Source organism: Streptopelia decaocto (genome assembly GCF_964273445.1).
Source record: "Streptopelia decaocto genome assembly, chromosome: 6".
Lineage (NCBI taxonomy): Eukaryota > Metazoa > Chordata > Aves > Columbiformes > Columbidae > Streptopelia > Streptopelia decaocto.
In genome coordinates, this window is record NC_138660.1 from 250,353 (window position 1) to 275,891 (window position 25,539).

General features: G+C 43.7%; 1 protein-coding gene and 1 long non-coding RNA gene across 11 annotated transcripts; one reads left to right on the plus strand and one right to left on the minus strand.

Moving 5' to 3' along the window:
• Positions 1-1,802: 1,802 nt before the first annotated feature.
• Positions 1,803-25,229, minus strand: HLTF (helicase like transcription factor). Of its 10 annotated transcripts, none has more exons than XM_082056247.1 (24): positions 25,106-25,229; positions 23,010-23,218; positions 22,264-22,430; positions 21,601-21,734; positions 20,537-20,637; positions 19,767-19,841; positions 19,421-19,612; positions 19,201-19,296; positions 18,329-18,377; positions 16,588-16,675; positions 15,825-15,904; positions 14,946-15,032; positions 14,657-14,745; positions 13,033-13,176; positions 12,077-12,215; positions 11,173-11,308; positions 10,744-10,923; positions 10,299-10,420; positions 8,914-9,092; positions 7,362-7,490; positions 6,003-6,115; positions 5,526-5,706; positions 2,700-2,780; positions 1,803-2,087 (listed from the first exon to the last, which is right to left on the minus strand). In XM_082056247.1, the coding sequence occupies exons 2-24, from the start codon at positions 23,124-23,126 to the stop codon at positions 1,935-1,937; spliced, it is 2,832 nt and encodes a 943-aa protein (XP_081912373.1). In that variant the 5' UTR covers positions 23,127-23,218; positions 25,106-25,229; the 3' UTR covers positions 1,803-1,934. The 10 variants fall into 10 exon arrangements, 8 of the variants coding, with proteins under 8 accessions (XP_081912373.1, XP_081912372.1, XP_081912375.1 ...); XM_082056246.1 differs by lacking the exon at positions 25,106-25,229 and adding an exon at positions 24,411-24,483; XM_082056249.1 differs by lacking the exon at positions 25,106-25,229 and adding an exon at positions 23,737-23,905 and having other exon boundaries at positions 6,003-6,040.
• LOC309441516 lies at positions 2,031-4,998 on the plus strand. Its single transcript, XR_014184401.1, has 2 exons — positions 2,031-2,119; positions 3,981-4,998. It is a non-coding gene; the product is annotated as an uncharacterized lncRNA (long non-coding RNA).
• Positions 25,230-25,539: the final 310 nt, after the last annotated feature.

The following is a 25,539-nucleotide window of genomic DNA, read 5'->3' on the forward strand; positions in this document are numbered from 1 at the left end:
AACAGCCCCATCAGTTCAGACCGGGCTGCTCTGCTCTCTGACCTTTAGCTGTTCTCTGGGATACATTAATAGCTTTCTTGGGAGAGACCTTAACTACCCGCACAGCTCAGTACTTACTCCAGGAAGCTGTTCTTTGGCTTTGGAACATGGAAACCATCAACTAGTAGAGTAAAAATGATACTAGTAATTCTGTTCACAGCCATAACTCAGCCACTGCACAAAGCATCAGCGCATTTTAACACAGCAGTGATGCGGCTGCGCTGGCCGCTGGAATGGGCTCTTCCTCGTGGAATTTTAACCTGGAAAACGGAAAGAATGACACAAAGCAAAATCTCATTCGTAACCCGGAATTCTTTCTCCAGCCTCTCTCTAAACACCAGAATCCGAACCAGAAAAACCCAAGAAAGTTTAGCTTACATAAACTCTGTGAAAAAAGTTATCAGCTGTATCTCTGGTTTTTCTTTTGTCACCTGTCCAGGGACAACTAGTTACTGGAGTTCACGCCGTCTTCCATCATTTATGTTTTAATTGTTTCTCTAACAGACTTAAACGCGCTTCTCTCCGTAGGTAAGATCTGGCTCTGCAGAAACCGCATCGGCTTGTCCGGTTACACACCATGAACTCCCTCCTCACTCCTCGCACCGCTCGCTGTTTCCCCACATATCAGACAGCCTGCCTTTATTTCTCAGTCCTTTTCCATTTCCTATGTTTGCAATTCATCTTATAACCAGCGGCCTGGTATTCTAAGACACAGGAACAGGTGAAAGGCAATAGAAGCAAATCAGATTCCATTTCTCTGCTGCCAAATACACTTCCTGATCTAAATATAGAATCTAAACAGGGCCTGAACGCGGCAGCCTCCGCCTCCAGTCCTGTCACAGGGAACGCAGCGCTGAGCAAACCTGAGTCCATGGAAAGAACACTCAATTAATATTGAACTGACATTCTTCAGTGCTATTGATTACTTTGCAGGACATGAGCATGAGTAGTTTACCAAATTCCTCCTCCATAAATCAAGAGGCATGCAGACTTTGCATTAAGACACACGCATGGGACTGAAGAGCGCTCGGCGGCGCGGGAGGGCTGTCAGAAAGCTGCCAGCTGTTACAATCATTTGTTTGCTTTAATTTATTTTGCAAGGGCTACCTGATTCACTGACAAGTGGGTCACATTCTATGTAGTGCAGTCATATTGTTCCAGGTGTGTACAGAAATTACTAGGAAGCATATTATCAATACACGCCTGCAATTCTAGCATTTTATCCAAATCACAAAGCCTTTACTTTTACAAAGGTCAGTGGAATCCTGTTTAAGGGAAGTCAAATATTAGAAGGAAGTGTTTTACAACGTTAGGTACTCCCGTGAGCAGCTCCGGACTCGGCCGGCAGCGGAGCTGCCGCTGCGCCGCTCAGAAACAGAAACACATCTTACACCTTGAACTGAACACATTTCACCACCATCTGCGGAAGTGAGAATTCTTTGTGAAACGGTCACCGACCACCTGTTCTGGAGAACAACCCACGTGATCCGTGTGGTTCTCAGGAAACACCGAGATTGAAACATTAATCTAATTGTTTTTTTCAGGGTTTTGTCTGAAGGACAAAACAATATTTACTTGTTACCTTTTCATCTCTAAGAAGAGATTAAGTTCTTGCAAGTTAAAATGCGTGAACATGCACTTCCGTTTCGAGGGATTTTATGTATTCTTAAGCGTTGTACATAATAAGCAACATTTTGAAGAAATGAAGATTTCAGGAATGCAAGACGAGGTAGTGCATTTTGAAATTAACATTTAGGAGCTAATTAGTTTTCACAATTTATTTGAAGCATCTATGTTTTGACCACAAAGACAGCAAAACTCTTTGCATGAGACATAACTTGATGAGCAACATTAACTAAAATATAAAATACATTATCAACTGAAAATATCACAAGCTATACATCAATTAGAGCCTTAATTTCATTAATTTTGGTTTGTTTTACTTCCTTTGCTGAAGGCTTTGTGGTAGCAAAGGCTCCTGCTGCAAGTTCCCTCTTCTTGTTCTGAATTCTCAGCATATTCTCCTCCACTGAATCCTTCACAATGAACTGAAATACAGAAAAGCCCCACTGAGATGAAGGTTGGTGGTGTTTTGGTTTTATCTATTTATTTTTTTTTAATTATAACTTTAGGATAAGAAATTTAGGTATTTCAGGGGAAAAAAAAAAAGTTAAAAACCTGAGTATCGTAAAGCACAGTTACATTATTTTGTTATTACTTTGTAAAGAAAACACAAGAGGGAAGGGCTATAAAGCAGATGGAAGACAAGGTTTGGCATGGTAGTTTTTTGCAACGCCTACTGAAGAATCCCGCCCTTCTCTGGTACTTGTGTTAGAAGGAACGTGTCCTCAGCCTCCCCAGCCGACCGGCCGCTCTCCTGCGGCACAAACCGCGGCAGCCGCGGCGCCGCCCCAGCTCAGCCGCTGCCAGGAGCTCAGCGGGGACACCTCCCTTCACCGTCATCATTGTACGGGAGTCACGCTACATTTACTAAAATCTCACAATCAAAAGCCCACATTTGAAACTTCATACCACAATTTGAGTTAACTGGTGAGACATACGTTGTCACAATCCTTTTAAAAATACAGTAAAGCTTCTTGGAAAATTATTTATTTACTCATAAGCAGAAAACTGTTCAAACGGACCATCTCTCAACTCACCTTAGTAATAACGACGGGGCGGTTCTGGCCCAGCCGGTGGCACCGGTCGAAGCACTGCTCCTCCGCAGCCGGGTTCCAGGCCTGTCGGACAACCCACACGTTAAACAGCCCCCGCACGCGCGGAGCCGCGGTTACCGCGCCCCCGGCTCCGAGCGAACACCGCGGGTTCGGTACTCCAGCCTGGTGTCTCGCTCCTTACGCATCCTGCTACAAAGAGAGCTTTGAGGACTTCTGGTTATATGTTCATAACAAGCAGACCTTGAGGTAAATGCTTTAAAAACTAACTTTGTTAGGAGTCTAGGAGACATCAAAACCATCTCTTCATCATTTTAATTCTGAAATAAACATTGCATACACTAACTGCCTCAGGGACCATTTCCTGATAGCGAAATCTGGCCAGCGGGACACGGGCAGGTGTCAGCAGAGCAGGTCCCCGCGCCACCAGCACAGACGCGCGGCCACCAGTGAACGACGTGGCCGCCACGGGAGGTAAAGCCCCTGAACTCCAGGGGGTAGCGTTCCCAGTTATGCTTGGGATACACGACTAAATATAAGGATTTGTGAAACGCCAAGTCTATGCTCTGCAGTTTTCAAGCATGTTTTTTCTATCTAAAGGTAAAGTACTACCAGTCCTCACAGAATGGATATTTAAATCTACCTAAAGCATAATCACGTTCTGCCTGTAATCAAGTCTCATGCAACAGGTTCACCTTGCTGTGTCACCCACATACGGAAAGTTACACAGGGGTTCTTAATGACTCCCTTCTACAGAACGGGGGAAAACAGCACTAGGCTGGCACAAAAAAAATTACTTTTAGACTCTTCAGAACCTCTGGTACCTAAACCCACTTAAGATGTGAGGCTGCAAGGTGAAAGCCAAACGAGCCTCGTTTCTGCAGTCCAAGGCAGGACGCACAAGCGCAGCCAGCGACTCCTCTGCCACTGCAAGGTGAGCGCTCCTGGCCAGGCACGAACGGCAAACCGCTCCGACGCCAACGCGACGGCGCCAACCGGCGACGTGCTGAGGAACGACCTGGGCGAACGCGCACAGCACGTGCCGCTCCGCCTGTGCTGGAGCCAGGAGGACCGAGTGCGCCGCTCTCACTCTCCTGTCAGTCCAGCAAAGGAAAACTGAACCGCGATACCTCGTTGCATTTCTGCAACATCCCATACAAAGGGTACTATATTTTACATGGGAAAACATGAAGAAACTTGAGCCTCAGAGAAACATCTGTATACTTGTGATACTCTCACATTAAAGGTTTGTATTTCTTCCTAAAGGTGAGAATTCAACAGATAGGACTGTATTTAAACAAACAAACATTAAAAAGGGAAGAAAGGAGTCTATGGCTGGATAAACATTCCTCCCTTGCACTGTGGTAGAACAGCTCTCAAGAGAAAGAACGCAGACCTCCAAGCTACAGTTCTACAGCAAATCCACAGAATTTGAGCAGAAAAAACAGCTACTCCACTGGCTCCAGAGGTATTTCTGCTTCTTAAATCCTATTATTGCTGTGAATTCAATTCAAGGAATGCTAATGCATGACTGAACGCTCAGGGGTGCGATGCCAAGAAGTGAAGCAGTGCCCCTGGGGTGGTGAGCACCACAAACGGGCACCAGCAGCACGAGAGGTTGTTCCATGGTGCATAAAGGCTGTAATTACACTGGGCTCTGGTTTCTGAGACGCGACTATAAACCGAGGATGACTAAGCGCTAACAAGGCTTGGCTTACGTCCTTACAGCCGCTTGCCGCAGGACAGTGTGCGCATTATACCTCATTAATTATCTCCCCAGCAAATGAAGCAGTTGGACTAGGTGGTGGTGTAGGTCCCTTCCAACTGACCTATTCAACGCAACAATACACACAGGAACACTCGAAGGTGTATCGCAATTAATGAAAAACCTTTTTCCAAGGCAACTTCTCCACACTCTCACTCATATTGAATCCCTTTAGTTGATTACGTAGATAGCCTTTGTCTTCATGCAGTTATCACCACCAACCTGATGTCCAGATTAGTACTCCTTCTTTACCCTTGGTGTTACTAGATGCCCAAGTCCAAAGCTACACCATTATTTTCATTTACTTTGGTTTTGTTTTCAAGTGCACAAACTGCAGAATTTGTCACAGTTTCCAACTCCCAAAAAACTCTGACATGAGAACAGAGAGTAAAAAGTGGGGAAAGGAAGAAGTGAACAGAAAAACTTCCATTTTGTACAATGACAACAAGACCAGAACCAGTTCTGTTAAGAATACCATTTTGCTATCAATAAATTTACATTTGTACTCCTTACAAACAATTCTGCATTCCTGAGTGCTATAATGAAAGGAAAATCTTCCTAAATGTAGCTATCACCACCTTTCTCACAAAAGGTAACCTCAAACTACTGTCTTTGTTTATAAATTCACAAAAATAAGAGACCAGAGCAGTGAAGCACTGCATTATAACACTCAAAAAAATATCCTGTCCCTGAAATCCCATTTTATGGCTTTTGAAGTTATTAAACAGAACAAACAGAAAACCACATTCAAAATTATCAGACAAAAGGAGAAAGAAATAAAGGAACAGATACTAAATACCGCACTGTAAGGTGTCACACCAATTTCTTAACAGTACTGCCCACATTCTTTGCACTCACAGTAAATAACCGGAGAGCACGAAATACTGCGTTAAAACAGAAACATGCAGGGAAGCGAAGGAGGAACAGCCCTGTGTGCCCCGAAATGGACACTCGTGCCCGGAGGGGCTCTCCTTCCACCCTCAGCAAAACGCCACAGCAGCTGCACCCAGGGCCAGCCCGACCATTATGAACAACCCGTTACTCACAGGATCCATTAAAAACACTCGGGAAGCCGCTGTCAGATTTAATCCAACTCCACCTGCTTTCAGAGACAAAAGCATGACAGTCGGGGACCCTGCTCGGCTGCTCTGGAAACACTGAATTGCTTCTGCTCTTTTCTTCTGTGCCATTGACCCATCCAAACGAGTGAAGGCAAACCCCGATTCTCTGGAAAGTAAGTGTTCAACTTAACAATCTATTTTCTATGACAAAAGACATTAAAAATGACATTAAAATCCTGACCTCTTCATTTGAATTGCATATTTAAAATTCTGCATTTAACAGGTGATACATTAAAAATAACAATAATGAGATCCATGGCTTTATCCCACTAAACAAAGTATTTAAGTAATTTGTTCCTCTCCTGAAGTTCTGAAACTCAAAGGATATTATATTCTTCGAGAGATCTTTCTAGAACACTGTAAAAGCATGCGTTTATTAAAAATTACAGTAGTTCTACTTACTTCAGGGGATTTTCTATCAGCGACAGGAAAGCTGTGAACTGAGAAACGACCAGACACTTAGCAGTTGGATCATCCCTCTGTAGCTCTATCAACGCGTGCATGAGCGCGTTTATCTGAAACCAAACGAAGACTTAAGCAGCTTAATCTCCCTCAGTTAGATTCCCCTTCTTCAGGTGCTTTGACAAAGTTCACATCAACCGAGAAATCACTGCGCAGTAATACCTTTAAAACGAACTAATCTTAAATTCTGTGGGTAGGGTTTATTTCAGTTTCCAAAGGAAACAAAGCGTTGAGCACTTTTATTGGTCAGAAACTGCAGGGGGACTGACGGCGCTTTCGGGAAGAGGCTCCACAACGGTTCCTGCCCCGGCGCCGGAACCGGAACCGGACAGGCTTCCCTCGGCAACGTTCTGGCGAACGAGCGCACGAGCCCCTGGGCTGGGTATGACAAGGGGAGGAGGCGCTAGAGACACCAGAACAGAGCAGCGAGGAATCGGGTCTGAGGCAGAACAGCACCGCCCGTTTCCTCAGGTACGGTTTAGCTATGGAGAGGTACAGAACCACTAATCAGAGCACCAGGTTAAAAAATAAATCAAATCTATCTATTCTAGAGCTCCATGTCTAAAAGTGTTCTCAGATTTCCACAGAACATTTTTCAGTGAATAAATTTACAATGAACATTTGAAAGAACAATAACTTAATTACAAATTAAAGTTAAAAATCTAATGTTTCCGAAAAGCAATCTCCGAACAAAGAGGTCAAAGTATGAGCAGGCAGATTTAATTTCTGGCAGCGAAAGCTCAAGGAAGGTGAGGCCAAAAGCAACGTGCAGACCTCGAGAAACATCTGCAAAGTAAAATAAAAACACCGCACTAGTTTATCTGACAAGTGTTATATTGAATCTATGATGGGCCCGTTTAGTTTTCACCTCCAGAGCAGTATATTCTTTAGACAAATGTTAAGAAAGCAAGATTTATTTAGATTTTTAGTTTCCAAAAGTAAATTAAGAGCTGACTAGTTTTGGTAGTTATAGAACTACTTTATCTTCAGAAACAAAAGGCAAAGCCACAGCTCTGTACTGAAGGCTGTATTTAGTTACTTCACATCTACGTGCTGCGCAACGATCAGCACCGAGTTACAACCAGTGCTCCTTTGGTCTGGTTTCCCTGCTCAAGATTTGTGATGAGATTGTACGAGACATTTTCTCCTGCGCTTGCTAAACACACTGTGCACACTTTTCAATAAAAATTTCACATACGTTATGCATACGTAAAGTATGTTCAGCATATTTACATAAGAATTCCAGAGACTGCTCTACAAAACCACAACGAAAGCTGCGTGAAGCACAAGGGAACGCACCTTTGAACTGGGTGTCCACTCCTGGTCAGACTTCTCCCCATCGCTGGAGTCTGTCTCCTCTTCCTGGGGACACTGCACCAAGTCCTCTGCTCGGAGCTCATTCCTACAGAGAGGGCACTTGGCCTTTGGCTACAAGAAAGCCCAAACAGCATTAGAAGAGAGATATTCGATCAGATTGTTTATAGTGAGTACTGAAGATCACATGTGCAGAGCACCTTTTATAAAATTGCTATATTGGCAGCGACACAATGCTCAAGGAGTACATTCAACCTTGTAACACACCGCTTCGTCATTTCTGACATGACAAAATATTGTATTTGTGAGAACATTAGGATGACATAAATGCTGCATGCTTTCTAAACAGCCTTCCTTAGACGTGGTCTTCTTTCTGAACATACTTGAAGTATGCAGCTCAAGATTTAAAAGCAAGCAGATATTTGGGCTATTTAAAATGTCAGAAAAATAAAGCATCTTTCAAAGACAAGATCTTTCTTAGTCACACAATGAATGACCTTTTACCCTTTCTCTTCAAAGCCTGCACAGCAATAACAGCAGTCTGATAAAATATGCTTTGTCAGGGCCAGACATGGGGTATCTTCTCTTGTTCCCCAACAGACATGAGAAATGAGACATAATTTAACACCAAAAGCTTTTTCTCTGAAGCAGACTCTAGATAAGGCCTCACAAAACAGATGAATACTGGGGGCTGCTAATCAGGAACAAACCTTTGGCCAGTTTAAAGAGGCTGGGCAGTCGCAGTCTGCATACATGAATTTGTTGCAGCAGGAAACATATAAAGAGACAGAATCTCAACACAAATCTGAAATAACCGTCTCCAAAACGTAGTTACAAATTAACCGTTCTTGATCTGGCAGCAATCCAACAAACCTCAATGATGAGACACAATACATAGATTCTAATAAATCTGAAAAAGCTTTCTGGGAAAAGAATCCTAACAGCGCTCACGCTTTTTTTTTTTTAAATAAAAGGCTCAGGTCTCTCTGCACCCCTTCTCCAATTTAGAACTGCAATTAAAAACAAGAGCAAACCATCAAAAATGCTCATCCACAAGCTTATTCCAGAGAGTCTGGAGAAGGGCCACGAAGATGGCCCTCTAGCAAGGCAGCTGCGCTCCACAGAGGGTTGTCAGCTGCAGTACGGAGAGCAGACGTGACTTTGGTTCAACAGTCCATTGCAAAGCACAGCTCTGGACATCACACGCGTCACGTCACGCACAGCAGCGAGAGGCACCAGCCACGCGGGGCGCGCGACGCCGCGCGGGCGCCATCGCTCTGACCCGAGGGCCGGAGGAAGGTGACAACAAGGGAAAAGGTCCTTGAAAACACTGATGGACCTTAACTCTGTTCAGTTTGACAGCTGCTCCCTCTGCGGTTTGACTGCAGGCCAAGAGTTACTATAACCCAGCTGATATCCAGGTTTACACTGTTCCCCATTTGTGATTTAAAAGAACAACAGCTACATGGCCTTCTGGTGATACCAGTTCATTCTTCTGAATAGCTATTAAATTACCTGTGCCCACAGAACAACCAACCTGTTCACCTCTGATGACTTCAAAAATACACGGCTTACAAAACACATGCGCACAGCGCGTTATCACGGGACACGTCAGCGATTCCAAGCAAACCGCACATTCCTCAGCTGAACCAGAGCTCAGAACCAACTTCATTTTGCTCACTAATGTCTCACGCAGTTCTTCAGGAGTTTTATTATCTGCAAATACAGAAAGACACTTAAAACCAGGGACTTCCATACAGGACATGCTCGGAGCTGCCACATAACACGGTTCCACTGATCAAAATGCAACAGGACAGGATACAGCCTACAATGTATAAAACCACAAGCTGCCAAATACTACATAACATTCCAACCTACTGTTTCAAAACACATGAAGAGTAACCTTACTTGGAAAAAATGGCAGTTAGAACTCAAAGAACACCGGTTGTGTGCTCAGTGACAAGTACACGTGCAACAAAATTCCTGATGGGAATGAGCAATTGTCATATATCAGCTGTTCAAGTAGAACAATACTACAGAGGCAACACTACTTATAGTTATGGTTGCTTTACTTTTTAAAATTCAAATAATACTTAATAGTTACTAATTAATTTATAAATAATTTCTGAACAATTATCCAATCACTTCTCCATCCTATAGTTTTCAGGAAGAAAAACTAAACCCTTCTTAAAAGGGTTCTGACCCTATCTCATTGGTCTTTTAAGTTTCCTGGAAAAATCAAACCTATATCAATGGCATCTCAAAATAAGATTTTTCAAAATAATAAATCTGGGAATTCTCAAAGTATTGAGAGTATTTCAAACAGACTACAGTTGCTTCTGAAATAAACACATAAAATCCACTATGCAGCTGTATAGCTCTGGCTGGTCAAAACGAAGACTCCACTCCCACCCTTCGTGCTCACGCTCCCTTACGGCTCAACAACGCCAGCGGTTCTGCTGACGCGGTTGCCCATCTACGCGCTACTCCCCAAAGCTCCTCCACGTCTTCTCTCTTGAGGCAAAGGAAGAGTTTGCTGTAACAGCACGTCTGTGAACTATTAGAACAGACGCATTGCTTTCTAACAAGCCTTCTGCATCTAGCTCTGCAGAGCTCCTCTTTGGTCATTTCTGTACGGGCTACCAAAGCTTATTTACTCCTGCTTCTAGCCTTCCTAACTACTCACATGTCATTGCTTTCACTCGTATCTCAGTATAAGCTCAAGCACCCACTTCTTAAACATATTCAAACATATTATAGCACAAAAAAAATAAAGGTAACAAAGCTGAAAGTTGATTAATCCAAGCTGAAAAGAGGAAGGCTGAAGCTGGAAAGCTTAGAAAACACAAATGTTTTTCTGTTCTGGAACACGAAGTGCAAGTGCTGTTTTTAGAAACACAGGAACCAAACGCATCCACTCACCAGCTGAAAGACTAGAAGCCGTGTCTATACAAAGACGAGGGTGACAACAAAGCTGCCTCAGCCTGAGCAGGATGCCAAGGACGTCGGCGTAGTGAGCCAGGACGGTCCCTTCACTGAGAAACCTGAGGAGAGTTCATCGTTAGTGTGAAATGCTGGAGCCTGAATAACAGATGACATTAGTGATCAACTTCAGCTGATGCAATGATGTTCAGGTTTTTTACTTCTCTGCTGAATGTATTTCTCAAATCCTCTTTCACAAGGTACGCGATGCTACCAGTAGCACGATCTACTAGAAGAAATGCTAACAGTGGTGACAACGGTTTTAAGGCCACTCTTTGCCTATCTGGTATTTCTTTGTTTCTCACACGACAGAACTTCAAATATACAGCTCCCAAACACAAGCTTGTGACTTCAGCCTTCAGGACCACGCGAGGCTCTGGCTCACCTGCTGACAGCAGCTTTGCCTTCCCTCTTCACGGACTCGTAGATCCGCCTCTCCTCCTCAGTAAGCGTAACATGCTGAATAAGAACTTTACGTTCCGGTAACTCCAAAACGGGTTTTCCTTTCACTTTACTTGTTTTAGTTCTTCTAAGGGTAATACTCCTTATCAGACACTGTAAGCGCCTAAAAATACACATAAACAATGTAATACCCAGCTGGGCTTGTTTGTTTTTCCATTTTATCGCATAAATGCATGTTCTGTACGAAATCCAAGCCCAGCAGTACAATACAATTAATCTGACATATTAAACATTAAATAATTCAAATTACTTATTAATTTGAACTAAGAACTGATGACATGCATTTCCATTTAAACACGCAAAACTAATTCTCTGCGTTGCGCGAGCGGTGCCGGTCGCACCCGCCCCGTACCCGAGTCCTCCGGGCGCTCCCAGCACCACCGGGCGCTGAATCGTCCTGCGCCACCACTCCTGATCGGCGAAAGGCTTCAGTCTTAAGAAGGAAATGAGAGACCACAAATCCTTCACAGAATTCTGAATAGGAGTGCCTGAACAGGAAACAAACCCAAAACTGTAAAACTGCAAAAAAGCTCAGCCCCCCCATCCCCAAAAAAAAACAAACTCATTTTTAGTCAAAGTGAACACTCCGTGCTTTCTCCAAACCTTACTGCACAGACAAGGCCTCTCATGACTCGCTTGATATGTCGTTAAGTATAATACATATTTTTTTAAATTTCAGTATTACAAAACAGTGAAATACAGAAGAGTAAGAAAACTGCATCTCTCTGTGCGAGGAAGACTTGGATGTTGTCTTCCCAATTCAGCTTCACCAGTGGTGGTTACATCACGATCTTTTTTAAATTACACTGAAGGATCACACGCTTGCACACTTCCTGGCAGCTTTTAATGACTATTACATTTCAAAAAGCTACTGAGGTTCAGGTAAGTACACAACGGGGTGAGTTTCTACCTAGACGTAATATGCCAGCTCAGAAACACGCCCCTTTTCACCCGCACTCCCACCAAACCCCGCCTGTAAGAGACAAATTTCGTCTCTTTCGAAATTTGTGTCTAAAAACTGAATAAAACCAAAAAGTTACAACAAACAAACACCACCAAAGAAACCACAACCCACACAACGAAGAAAACAAACCAAAAACCACCCAAAGAAGACACATGTAAATCACCACTCAAAACCAAGTTCAAGAACGTTCCAAATGAAGCTGACACAGACATGAACCACCTCCCAGACAAAGCCCAGGCGGGAACCCGCGGTGGCGCTGCGCGAGGGCACGGCGCGTCCCGCGAGCACGCACCCGTGAGCACCCATCTCCTGCGTCCCTCCAGACTCAGCGCAGCCTTCGTCTGCTGAGCGCTGGGATTCCGGATGGTGTGCCCCTCGTCCAGCACGATCCTCAGCCACCTCACTTTGTGCAAAGGGCTGCCATCTCTGGTCTGAAACACAGTAAGTTTTGAACCTTTCACTCAAAATACTTTTTTTTTGCAATTTGGATTAAGCAACATATCAATATGCTATTCCACAATTAATAATGGATAGTATTTGTTCGCACGTTGTTTACTTATCAGCACAGAAGAGCAAAACTAAGAAAGAAGTATTCCTTCCTTTAGATTTAGTGATTCCTGGAAAACGTTACCAGTGTTCTCGTACTTGAATATGAGGAATGAGCTACAGCAAGAATAAGATAGGCCTGGAAATAAGGAAGGCTTCAAAGACAGAGTTATGGAAAATGAACCAGAGAGCAAATTCGAAGTTTATGTTATATTCAAAGATGCAAGCTTCGTGCTTTTATTAATAAAATGGCTCAAACTTCTATGAAAATATCACTTTACAAATATATCTCATACAATGAGATAATTGGCTGCAGCCCATGTTCAACAAGAACTATGGAATTATGTTTTTATAGGCTCCATATTAGTTGAATTTGACAGGGGAAGGAAGAAATGGGAGCCTCATGCCACTGGGATTTGGGGAGATTTACATACTTGCCATCCGCTTCTGTCCTTAAAAAGCCTCTTCCTTAAGCTGCCGTAATTGCAGCTGAATAATTTTCTCTACAGGAGCAATGCATCAGTAAAAAACTGCCTTTGTTACCACAGCAAACCCGTAAGAAAGTATGTAAAGCAAACCTACAGCTATAACCTTTTGATTGCCTATAGGACAGCACCTGAATGTACTTCCATCATTAGCCCAAGCACCAGGAGTCTCCAATGGAAAAGCATCTTCAAAGAACACCTTTTCTCATTTACTTACACCATAATCAGTAGCTAAGATGTTGTATGTTGTCAGTACAACGTCTTGTTCTGCAAGAACTGATGGGTCTTTGTTACGGTCAGAACCGTAGTAAACATAAATATTTACATGAAAATCTCGGTGGATATGTTGGTCGAACTGGTCCTGAAAGAAAAGTTGTCAGAAGTCATACAAAAGATACTGTGTTACTACATGATTGTTAGAATAAAACTTTCAAGTTGCCTTAACTAAACCCACCTCCTCCATGCCCTGTGGCGTTCTGCGCCCACCCATGCAGCAACAGCCCTTTGAATTCGGGTTGTATCTTTTGCCCCCACAGTGAGAGGAGGGACCAGAGCGGTCGGCTCAGTAATTAGTGACGGACACAGCACCGCAGCTCTGGTAACGGCCTCTGCTTCTCGCCCAGTTTCAGTGCACACCGAGGGGTGACACGACAAACCCGCTGCTCCCCCGCGCCAGCGGAAGAGCCGCTACGTGTTTCCATTTTCCGCCTTCACCTTCTCTTTATTCTTTCACTGCTGATTCACAGCTGCTTCCTCTTGCTGGGTTAATCACTCACGTTTTAACGTAAATGACAACACAACTGTCAAATATTCATTTTAAAACCAGTGTTAATATTCCATACGTTTGTTCCGTGAAGCACTAAGTGTGCAGTAATCTCAACAGCCAATAAAAAGCAACGATTTCTTTTCTGAAGCAGCGGACTCACAGGTTTTCCTTTAAAATACTTAATTTGGTTTTTAATTAACAAAAAAAGTACTTTTTTGGTTTTTTTTTTGTGTTACTCAATTATATAATTTTAATGATTACATGATTTTAATGTTTTACCTACAGTCTAAGATAAGATTGCTTCCTTTTCTTATTAATGTTCTAATGACAAACAGCAAAATCTTAAAAAACCCCCATAACTCGAAAAATATTTCCTTAATATTTAATTCGAAATGTCACGAAAACAAACAAACAAAAGTCGTAACCGATGCATAGACTGAGCCAGAACGACCCATCAGCCCCTCACCCGCAGACCTGCACCCTCAGGCACCACCGGAGTCCTGAACGTCTCCAGTCAATGAATCACAATAACATTTTATGGCGAGGTGCAAGAAGGACCCGAGTCCCACATGCTCCGCGCCTGGCACACGGAGTTCAGTGACCCGAGCTCCAGAGTGGCCGCGGGGAGGGAGCCGCTCCCGCTCCCGCCAGCGGGAGCTCGCTGCTCGGGAGCCGCTCCTGCTCCCGCTCCTGCCAGCGGGAGCTCGCTGCTCGGGAGCCGCTCCTGCTCCCGCTCCTGCCAGCGGGAGCTCGCTGCTCGGGAGCCGCTCCCGCTCCTGCTCCTGCCAGCGGGAGCTCGCTGCTCGGGAGCCGCTCCCGCTCCTGCTCCTGCCAGCGGGAGCTCGCTGCTCGGGAGCCGCTCCTGCTCCTGCCAGCGGGAGCTCGCTGCTCGGGAGCCGCTCCCGCTCCTGGAGCCGCGTCTCACCACGGTTCTGCTCCAGGTTTTGAATTTCTGTCCGATAAACCTCGTGTGAAAGCAGCTCTGTTTTATAAGGAGAGACTACAGGGAGTACTATTCCTACAGCACCACACTCAGCGTGTATCACATTTACACATTATAACACTGAACACTTACAATCCAGTTGCTCAGGACAGACAGTGGACACACAATCAGTGTTGCTCTGGGGACATCCACTGAACAGTTATTCTCAGCTGTAGCAGTAACTGAGAAAATACAAGTCATACTTAGTGGCATAACAGTTCACTCCAAAGCACAGTAGAAGTTAAATAAATTTATGGTTCCCTGAAGTGCCTTCTGCATTTCTTAAACTGAGCAAAGCAATTTACGACGACATAAGTCAAATATTTAATACTTCAGCTTCAAAAAACTCAGAAATTAATACATCTGTTTATCCCTTCATTACCTTTTCTCTTTGTTTGTCGTTTTAGACAAGCAGATGAAGGGAAAAGGACAGATGCAAAGCCTGTATCTTCTTCCACACACGAAGCTGCTGCAAAAAGCCAGACAGATACAGACTTTTCATACCTGTTAACCAAATTGCTTCTCTTCTCCAATACAATAATGTAGAATATCTTGATCTGAAGGTGCCCGTAGGGATCACCAACTCCAAGTCCCTGCTCCTCAGAGGATTACCCGAAACTAAACCGCACAGCTGAAAGCACCATTGTCCAGAGGCTCCCTGAGCTCCGACAGGCGTGTGCAGCCACACAGCACCTGACGCTTCGGGATGAACCTTCAGAGGAACGCAGCCCAGCAGCCGTTAAAAATACTGTAGCACAGATTTCACTCCAAGTACTTTAACCTTGAACCGAACTGCTTACTCCAGAGTACCTGCAGCCCTTCGTTATCTTCCATGCAAGACACTTAGTCCAACAAACGTCCTGTGTTCTTCCCTCCTTGTGATGGCATTTCAGGTATTTACTACAAAAGGTTGACTTTTTTCTCATTTGTTTTCCCACCCCAGTGACCTGACAACAAGTCTGTCAAATTCTAAACATCTCAGCAGTTCTATTTTTCACCATCCGTTTGACCCTGCTCATGGCCTGTTACATCACCACTCATGCGGCTAACAGAACGAACTACCGCACTTAGGACTAAGGCACTGCTTCCCCATGCAGCAATTTATAGAGCCTTCTGCTTAACGGTTTGCTTGAATTAAAACAAATAAGTAGTTTACTTAATTCCTTTTCCAGTTAAACAGAAATGCTGTTCAGTTTGGCTTTAGGAAGGAGGACACCGGGTGTCGCAGCAACCGATTAAACAAATCATTCTTGCAACTTACTTCCAGTTTGCCGCAGTGGCCGTTCCCCAGGCTGCCCCGAGCTGCCGCTGCCCGAGTGTCTGCGCTTCTTGGCTTTACCTCTAAAATATCATCATTAAGAAAGAAAGGAAAAAAAACAAACCAGACAACAAACCACACCAAACCCACCAACAAACCCAAACTCTGCTGCTTCTGGAATTTACACATTAAATCTCAAGAGCATAAAGCAAATGAACTTGATATTGCAAATTACGTTACCACTGTGGTTTGAACGTTTCCCCTTTGGAAGGGTCAGAAAAAGAGAAAGCACAGAACGCAGAGCTGCAGGGTGAACGATGCTCACACAGCTCGGCACAGCTGTTACTGAGGTTCAGAGCAATGACAGGAGGCGGCTGCTGTGGTGGGACAGTTTAAATTCTAAGCGTCACAACTTCACCACCTCTGTCCGAAGCGCCTGCAAACCCAGCTGATCCTGGATAAAGATCACTCCACAGCTGGATTTTCAGATGCCACGCGCCGATGTCACCAGAGACCGTTCACACTGAAGAGGACGTCCAAGCACACAGTCATACAGCCACACAAAATGAGCTAATGCTCTTTTAACACATTGCAAAGCGTAACATGGATGCAGAACACACCATAAACACAGCAGAGCATCGCACGCTGCAAAGAGAGGGGGGAGCAGGAACGCCTGTAGGTTAAGGTTAATCACAACCGAGTACCACTTTATTTTTACTCAAAATCTATGCAGCAAACAAACAAAAAGATTATTCCGGGTATCTACCTTTTTGGAAGACAACTCGAGGTTTTCAATGGAGTAGTATCGAATTTCTTTATGCCAGAAGCACCAGGGCCCATCACCTTGCCAGAGTCTTCATAAAGAAGAAACGGATATTTATGAAGAATACATGTGGCCTTCCACTTGGTTTTCAAACCAACTCTCGCATAACTTGACAAAGAACAACTACAAACTTCCTTTAAAACAACCTTAGTTCTACACGGCACAAGCACTACTGATACTGCAATCGTAAACAAAATTTAAAATACTCTTAAAGCAATCTTAAATATCTACAAAGTCATAAAATGTGTACTGAGATTGCGGGTGGTCAAAACCAAACTGTCAAGAACAGATGAAAAACCAAATGTAAGTGTAGTATGCCAACATTAAGGGTAAAGTTCTATAAAAAATGCTAAATGGTACAGGGTTATTTTCATGGGTCAAACCTTACTAATTAGTAATTTCTACATTGTGTAAAACTAAATTAGTAACAGCAACATGAACAGAAAAGATGTGGTCACACCACAGCTACACGTGGGGAGTGGTTTGGTTTGGCTGGTTTGTTTTGTGGTTGTTTTACGGTCTTCTACTGAGTAATGAACCAAACACCACCCTGTGTTCTGCCAATAAAAGCACATGAGAAACATGCAAAAAGAGAAAACATGTCAGGACAAAGCTGATACCAAACTGAAAGCAATAGTGCTTGCACAGAAAGTTCTGCTGTAACTCGGGTAAGTAAATTCATGCTTCAATTCCAAATTTAAACTTTAAACTTTTTTTTATATTAAAAAAAATTACTAATACAACCCTGAGGATGGCAAAACTTGCAAATACTCAAGCAATAGGTATCAATTTAATGTATGATAATATGAGTAAGGGGGGCAGGGAGGTCTAAGTGTTTGATAGACATTATTATTGCTTTTCGACTCAGTAGAAACAGACTCCTTACTGCTGAAAACAAATCTTGTTAAAACGCTGGATGCTCTGGAAAAAACATCAACATCCGGGATGCTGCCAGGCACTCCAGCTTGGCAAAGGTGCCGACTGGCGGGGTCAGTACGGGTGTCGCCAGACACAGTTCGCATGTTACCTTCCAGAGCACCAGTGAGAACGCCCTCCCGAGGCCGCCCCTGCTATCGTGCTCTCCCCGTGGGTCGCTGCTGTTTCTCCTGCGCTATCAGCTGGGCCAGTCGTACTGAAAGTCCTTGCAAGTTACGGCAAGAAGCCCTCAAGGCCCACACATTCCTTCTTGCATTTCGAGACATGAGGAGTTACACTCCATACTAGCAAGTATAATTTTTATACCCATCTACAAATTATCCCAATACAACCTGAAAACTACAGGTGTGATAAAATCCTTCTAAATACCTGTCATTTGCTCATTACTTTTTTTAAGTTACTTAATACCTAATAACCTAATTACAATTTAACTATCAAGTTTACTGTTTAATAAAACCAAGATTCTAACAGATGCATGTGTGCTTCTCTTTTATCTACACAGGAGGAAAACTGAAAGCAAAAGGAACCCAGAACCATTTCCTCAATGTCATCACTTTCTTGGCAGGGTGCAACCTCCTGACAGGGCACCGAGTTGTCTTGTATGTCAGAGACACCTTTAAGGGTTGTGTTTTAACACCTCTCTGAGGCCCTCGGTTCATCGGGAGTTTGTGAAGTTGGCACTGAGTGCTCCAGGTAACAACACGGACAATCATGCAGATATTACTGACATTCCATAGTTTGCCATCACCTTCACACAGTCCGCGTCCAACGTTGCTCGTGCTGTTAGTACCAGATTCCTATTCAAGAACAGAAACTTTCATTGTTTAATGTAGCAACTGGAAAAAATGCCAGTAACTTTATTACACTAATCTGACAAGCGGTTAATTCCTGCTCTGAAACATGCGAGACGTGGTCAGTGGCAAGACGGTCAATTAAAGGTGCTGAAAAAGTTATAATTTAGTATTTTTTTTTCTCCAAGTAGCCACATGCAGAGTTGAAATGAAACCACTGAGAGGCAGAGGAGAGAAATTCAGTCTGCACAGCTGACCCGGAAAGAAAATGCACTGATAACACTTCCCAGTTAACATTCGAGGTCACAGACAAAGCTTATTTTGTTAAATTTAGACAAGCATGGTAAAACGATAAAAAATCCCCAGTCTGAATACAGCATAATAAATCACCTAATCCTAGCATTTAGCTTACCTGGTCTTGAAAATTTTATTCATAATGAAAGCAAAAAGCATTTGAACTGCACTACCTAAGAAGAACTCACACACTGATGCTAGTTCACTAACTGTTGTGTCCCCCTCTCTCTTCAAGTATTTGGCAAAAATATAAACAGAGATTTATTTATTAGTGTACCAAGACCCTCTGCTTGTTTCAGGCACTTCCTCCAAACCACACAGGAGCTATGAACACATCCCAGAAATAAACACCACTTCCACTCCTCTGGTCACCACTTGCCTGGAGGACAAATGGTAAGAAACTTTAAAATTCATAAAACTTAACGCTGAAAACGTTCACACCTTCGTAAGGTCCTCCTTGGAGCAGACTTAAGCGTACACACCTAAGATAACAGCCTGCAGCTCAGTTACACACTCTGAAGCAACATCATCTCACCTGACGAAACTTCTCACTTGTGACCTTTCCAACAGGAAGAGGTTTGCCATCCTGGAAATTCGTGAGAATCAGTGCAATCGTAGTCAGGGTTTTACCCTGCGTAACAGAAGAGAACATCACGTTTTCCACAGATTAAAATGAACCAAATGGCCAATCAAGAAACACACATACACAGTCTGTATTTAAAAATAAAAAAATCAAGCTTGGCAAACATTCCTACCAGTCCCATATCGTCAGCCAGTATTCCTCCAAGAACATCTTGAGGTCGCATCTTTTCTGCAAAATTTGTAAGTGTATTGTAATAGAAGCCACTTCTCTCTTCCCAAAATGGTGGCAAATTGTTCCTGTTCTCACGTGAAACCATCCAAGCCAACGCCTGCTTCTGATGGGGCAGCAAGAGTGTGCCGAGGGCCTGCGAACAGAGACAGCTACGCGCTACTCGCACACAAAAATGGAACGTTGTATTTGGTATCTACCAAATTTTTTCCGATTCAAGCATATTCTGTGTCCAATCAAGCTAAATATGCTTAATTTTAAAAGAAAACAGTTTCTAGTTTAAGAAGTACCTCTGCTCCTTCCATCTCACGAGTTTTATCATCTTCCTTCAGATCCTCAAACAATTTGTCAAATTCACTTATAAGCTGCACAAATGAACACAAAAATCGCAATTAAAATTACCTCGCTAAATAGTCAATGACTCTATTAAATTATAACTATCTGTCATAGAGTAATCAGTATAGATAGGTCTACCAGTTCAGATGTGGAATATGTCTGTTAGCTAGCTACTGCTGTATAAAAGTTCAGTTTGGTGCCACCAGAACAAACGCAGGCCAACACAAGCAAGAGCCTGAGAAGGGCTGAACACATTCACACCCTCACACCACACTCCCTGAAGTAACTACTTCACTCTAACCTGAAAGAGCAAACAAAAAGCAAAAGCAAAACCAAACCACCACCCAACCCTTCACGTATCAACCTGGGCCAAGTCTGGAACTCTGATTTTCTCTTCATTTGAGAACTTAACATACTTGTTGTCTGGTAAAGCATTAAGACAGAGAAAACACATCACAGCAATGTAAAAAAATTATTGAAAAACAAAACCTCCCCGAACTACATGGGACTCAAGGCTGTTACAGCTGGAATGTCTGCTTACAGTATAAAAATCAAAAAGCTCAAAAGTTCCAGATGACCGCAAAGGACATCTGTGGTTTAGAAAAAAAACAAAACAAAAACCAACAACCTTCCATTTCACAAGCACTGTTTTATTAATTAAAAAGTTCAAGGCCCCCACTCTTAAAACTCCCAGTTCCAGGTGTTTTAAGTACAAAATGCAAACCTGTTCAGGTGTCAACTGCACCGCAGCATGAAACGGAGCTCTGTAACTTGGACCAGCTTTACCAGAAATCCACTTCGATCCAAACCCACATTCTGAACCTACTTGCCATTGAAAAGACAACATTTTGAAACACAACAGAACGACTTCCCAGTGCCACCCTCCTCTGGCTCGCGGGCAGCAGCGCTGGCCAGGCCGCGGGCTGTGCCACACACCTCCTGCCCGTTCATCCTCCGCTTCCACTGGGCCCCAAAGACTTCCCACAAAGCTCCGTAAGACTCACAGGCAACAAGCTACAGGTTGGGATCCTTTGACATGTCAACCATGTTTCTTAACAATTGTTGTATTACATGAAATGTGACTTGGTAACAGGACGATGACTGACAATGCAAAATGCTTTCTCACTCCAAACTCTTTTTCTGTTAATTACGTGCCATAGAACCTGTAAGAACTGAACTCTAGCTCTATGTAAAGCAGATGCACCCCTCCCCAGGTGGCTGTTTCTCCAGGCACCCTCACTCCCGACCGGCAGCGCCTGCACAACGGCTGCGCCAGGCGCCCTGCGCGGTGGGCTCTGCAGCACCGGGTCTGCCCAGCCTGTTGGCTCAACACGTCCCCGCTCGCGCCTCACCAGCGGAATACACGTCCTAGCACTCAGAAAGCAGCACTGTCCCCGAAACCCTCACCCTGTGAAAGGGCCTAACCTGTTTCTTAAAAAAAACACAGAAAACACACACACAAAACCCCACAAAAAGACTAAAGACTGGAGAAATGCAGAGTCAACGTGGATTTTTAAGGCACTTACAGAAAGGAGTACATTTCCGAGACTGATCAAATGCCTCTCCAATTGCTGGCAGGTAACGGAAGATAGGACACAGAAGCATACTTCTTATGAAGTTTAAAATTAACAGCTGTGGGCACTGCATTATTTCCCAACTAAGTTAAAAATCCATTTTGTGAATGACCAGACTCTGATGAGGACCAACCCTTCAAACATTCCTTCCAATAGCGGCAAGTTCAATCTGGACATTTTAAGCAGGAAAAAAGCCCAAATATTCAAGACTTACCTTTCAGAGGAGGAGCCAATTTAAACCCGTGCCTTTTCAGCTGATCCAGTACTGCTTCCTTGTTTTCTTCTTTTCCCCAAAAGCTCATTTGAACAGGCATGGTAAACACATTTTTTGCTCCATAAGGGACAACTCTGATAACAAGCAGGAAAAAAACCCTGAAGCAGTCATCTTTCATTTTTAAATAAACCTTGTTATTTCTTCAAAGGGTACTCCAGAGTGCTTATTTCATCCATACACAGAACGTTCCAGATAGGTGTGAGTACACACACTGCATAAACCTTTCATACAAACCACGACATGCAGTTAAGAGTTCCACAACAACATTTAAGGGTTTCCTCTCGCTAGTGTCTATACATTTTATCATATATGGGATATATATATATATATATATATATAACTTTTAAGCTGCATAAATGAACACAAAAATCACAATTAAAATAACCTCACAAAATAATATATGGGAAAGAATGAACTGCACACAAGTAGTTCAACAAACAAACAATGTCTGAAAACATGAAGCTTTAATAATATTACCAAAAGCTGTCTCATTTCCACCAAAACACAACACTTACAAACAGCATTCAGACTTTGCTAGTGTAGCAACAAAAACGTTTCCATTATTTATATTCCTGAAACCAAAAGCTTAATCTCCACACTCACCCTTCAACTAACGCTAGTTTGTTGTCCATAATGCCTGCCAAAGCTGCTGCCAGTTCTTTCTTTATATGGCCCACCTGGTCTCCGTTCACATTATTTACTTTCACTGCATTTTTATCATAAGGATTGTTGGGTTCTCGCTGAAGTGCAACCATTTCATTGTTATTAACCTGACAAAGCAAAACAAACAAACACCACAACACACGCGTTTAGTTGCAAGTTACTTGCAAGAATAGCTAATATACATTTACTCAAATACTGTGAAGCTTAAAAGATTAATTTGCTAGAGCATTCTGTTCAGCCTAATAACCTACTACTTAATCAATACCAAAAGCATTACAGATGAGCCACCTCACAGATGTCAGCAATTTCAAAAGTATTCCCGAGTAAGAACTCCCTTCAGCTGCCAACACATTTTGTAATGGAATAAACAGCCCTCTGTGTCCACGTAAGCAGTTCAAAGACACATGTAATTTCTTGTTTCAAGTCACTTTCACTTGCCTTATGTGGGTGAGCAGAACTACCAAGTAATTAAACCAGATTTGAAAGCTTGCCACCTTAATTAAATTTCGAATTAATGTTTTAGATTACATACTTCCCATGAAAAATGTTGAATACAGCAAGTTAGGGAAAAATATAATAAAATTATACTAGATCAAAAGTTTTAGGAATTTTTGAAATTTAATTAAATGTATTTTTTATGAAGCTGATAACTTTTCCTTCTGCCTTACAATTTATCATGCACTTACAATCCCTGTGTAGTATCGTAATCCAACGACACTTCCTCGCAAAGTTCCATACAAAATACCCAGGTCTGTATCGTCCTCTGCTCCCGGAGCGTCGCCCACAGAGCGGGGATCTTCCATCCCAAAACCGGAGCAAAATCAGGCGAGGAAAACGGGAGTAGTTTCTCTGTCCTCTGCAGATGTTGCACTGAGAGAATCCCCTTGCAGAATCTCTGCAGAAAGACAAAGCGTGAAATACTTGACAATGACTATAATAATAACAGTAAAACCCCAGAATTATTATTTCATTTTCATCTATTTACCCCTTTATATAAGGTTACCTATAAACCCCAGTTATACAACTTCATTCAGATACTATTTACCTGGACACATTAAAAAGGTTTTTTATTCGGAGAAAACTTTGGCATTTTTTAATCCCAAATAAATCAGCTAAAGCCACTTACAATAAAGAGTTCACAACTTAAGTGACTCAATTTGTGCATTCCCCGCTACCTTCCCGCGCAGGATTATCTGTGCCGACAGCATTAGGGATTCTCCGTATCTATTAACATCTCTAATTATACCTGGCACAGCAAAACTTCCATGTCTTTTCCTAACGCCACTTTTTCTCCTCTAATAAAAACATCTAAAAACCTTGTTTGTAACTGATTAACTCTGTGTAGCTTCATGCCTGTATCCACATAAGTTGAAATGCTAAACCAGCTGTTTCCTACACATTTATTAAGCTTACTTTCCCACTTTGACATCTATTATCAATACTTTATTACCGTTGCCAGCCAGGTAATTACTGTGCACCTCGAGTACGAACTGTGCGCACAGGGGCAGGAACACCCGGCCCTGACCCACCGCCCGTCCGAGTGACGACCGACACACCGACGCTTGTTCAAATCAAGCGATGCAAGTTTCAACCGATACCTTACACCAAAACTACCCTGCTGTGTGCTGTACTGATTCAGAGTACTACCGATCAACATCATTAGTTCCATACACTAATTACTGAGAGCTTGGCACAGTAACCTTCCGTTTCTTTTGCAAATGATATCTCAGGTTACTGTACAATCGGCATCGCGGTGTCTCTGACAGAGAAAATAAACGGTGCGAGGGCCTCTGCCCCGAGCCGGCCGCAGCAGGTCCGGGGGCTCGGCAGGCGCAGGGACCCCGGCGACCCCCGCAGCGCAGCCCCGAGCGCAGCCCGGAGCGCCCCGCCCCGCCCCGCAGCCCCGAGCGCAGCCCGAGCGCAGCCCCGAGCGCCGCCCGGAGCGCCCCGCCCCGCAGCCCCGAGCGCAGCCCCGAGCGCAGCCCCGAGCGCAGCCCCGAGCGCAGCCCCGAGCGCAGCCCCGAGCGCAGCCCCGAGCGCCCCGCCCCGCCGCCCCGCCGCGTCCCTCCGCCCCGGCCCCGGCTCACCTGCGCGGCCCCAGCAGCATGGCAACCCCGTGCCCGCAGAGCGCGCCGAGCCACGGACCCGACAGCCGCAACCACCAATCCCCACCAGACACGTCGCAGGCGCTGGCCAATGAAGACTCCCCGGACAGGAAGAGCACGCCTCCCTCTCCCCCGCGGGTGTCCGTGGGCGAGCGGCAGCCATGACACAGCCCACAGAGCATCACACCGCGCTACCGTTAACGGAACCGTAACTTGCAGCAAGAAAGCGCTTTCGAGTTTGCAAAGATGCCAAGAAAATGAGGGGATGTAGAGTGCAAAGCATAAGGTTGTCAGAACGTGGTTTTCTGAGCGTTTCTGTTGTAATAAGGATCTGATTTAGAAAGTGGCATCTCTAATGCATTGAACGAGCGCACATCTCACATGGACGTTGTTGGGAAGCGTCGAGTGTCAGTGATAATTAAAAGCATTTACATCCTTACAGGATAGAGCCTTCTGAAAAATATTGTCACGTCATTTAAGTCAAACCACTGAAGTTTCCTACAGGCTCTCCCAACAACTCTAACCAAGTGAGCTGTAATTTCAGTCAAATAGGTACTCGTGCAACCAACAACAGCCGAGCAAAATAGGAGTTTTCTTCTTCATTGGCTGTTAAAAAAATAAATAAAAAAGATGAATTTTAAAAGCTTCCTTTGCTAAACCTGAATACTTTCACTCACCTTCCTGGGGTGCTGTTCCATTCCATTAAATAACTGAACATAAATACTTCCATGAAGTCACCGAGACAGCCACTTCTATCTGTTGAGATAAACACTTCGTCAGTAAGGGATTCACGCAGCAGTCTCTTGGATAAACCTGGACACTGGATGAGAGATGTATGTAAAGATGCAGGTTAATATAAAGCCCAAAAAAACGCAAATATCAACAACAAATACAGCAAATTCCAGCTTTTCAGTTACTTACCCTTAAAACTGTGCCAACAATTTACGTATAAGCACTATCATTAGGGCAAACCCTCCCAGAATTAAAATCCAATGTATCTGATGTATACATTAGTTGGCTTATAATAGATTTGCCAGACTTTGTCAGGGGCAAAGCCAGTAAAAGAAAACCCAGACTGTTAGATTGATTTCTGACAGAATTTTCTTCAGTG

Coding starts and splice junctions, on each gene's coding strand:
- HLTF (XM_082056247.1), bottom strand. CDS start 23,126: ATGGAAGATCCCCGCTCTGTGGGCGACGCTCCGGGAGCAGAGGACGAT. Junction 22,431..23,009: donor TACGATACTACACAGGGATT/GTAAGTGCATGA, acceptor TTGCTTTGTCAG/GTTAATAACAATGAAATGGT. Junction 11,309..12,076: donor CAGGAGATGGGTGCTCACGG/GTGCGTGCTCGC, acceptor TTTCCTGTTCAG/GCACTCCTATTCAGAATTCT.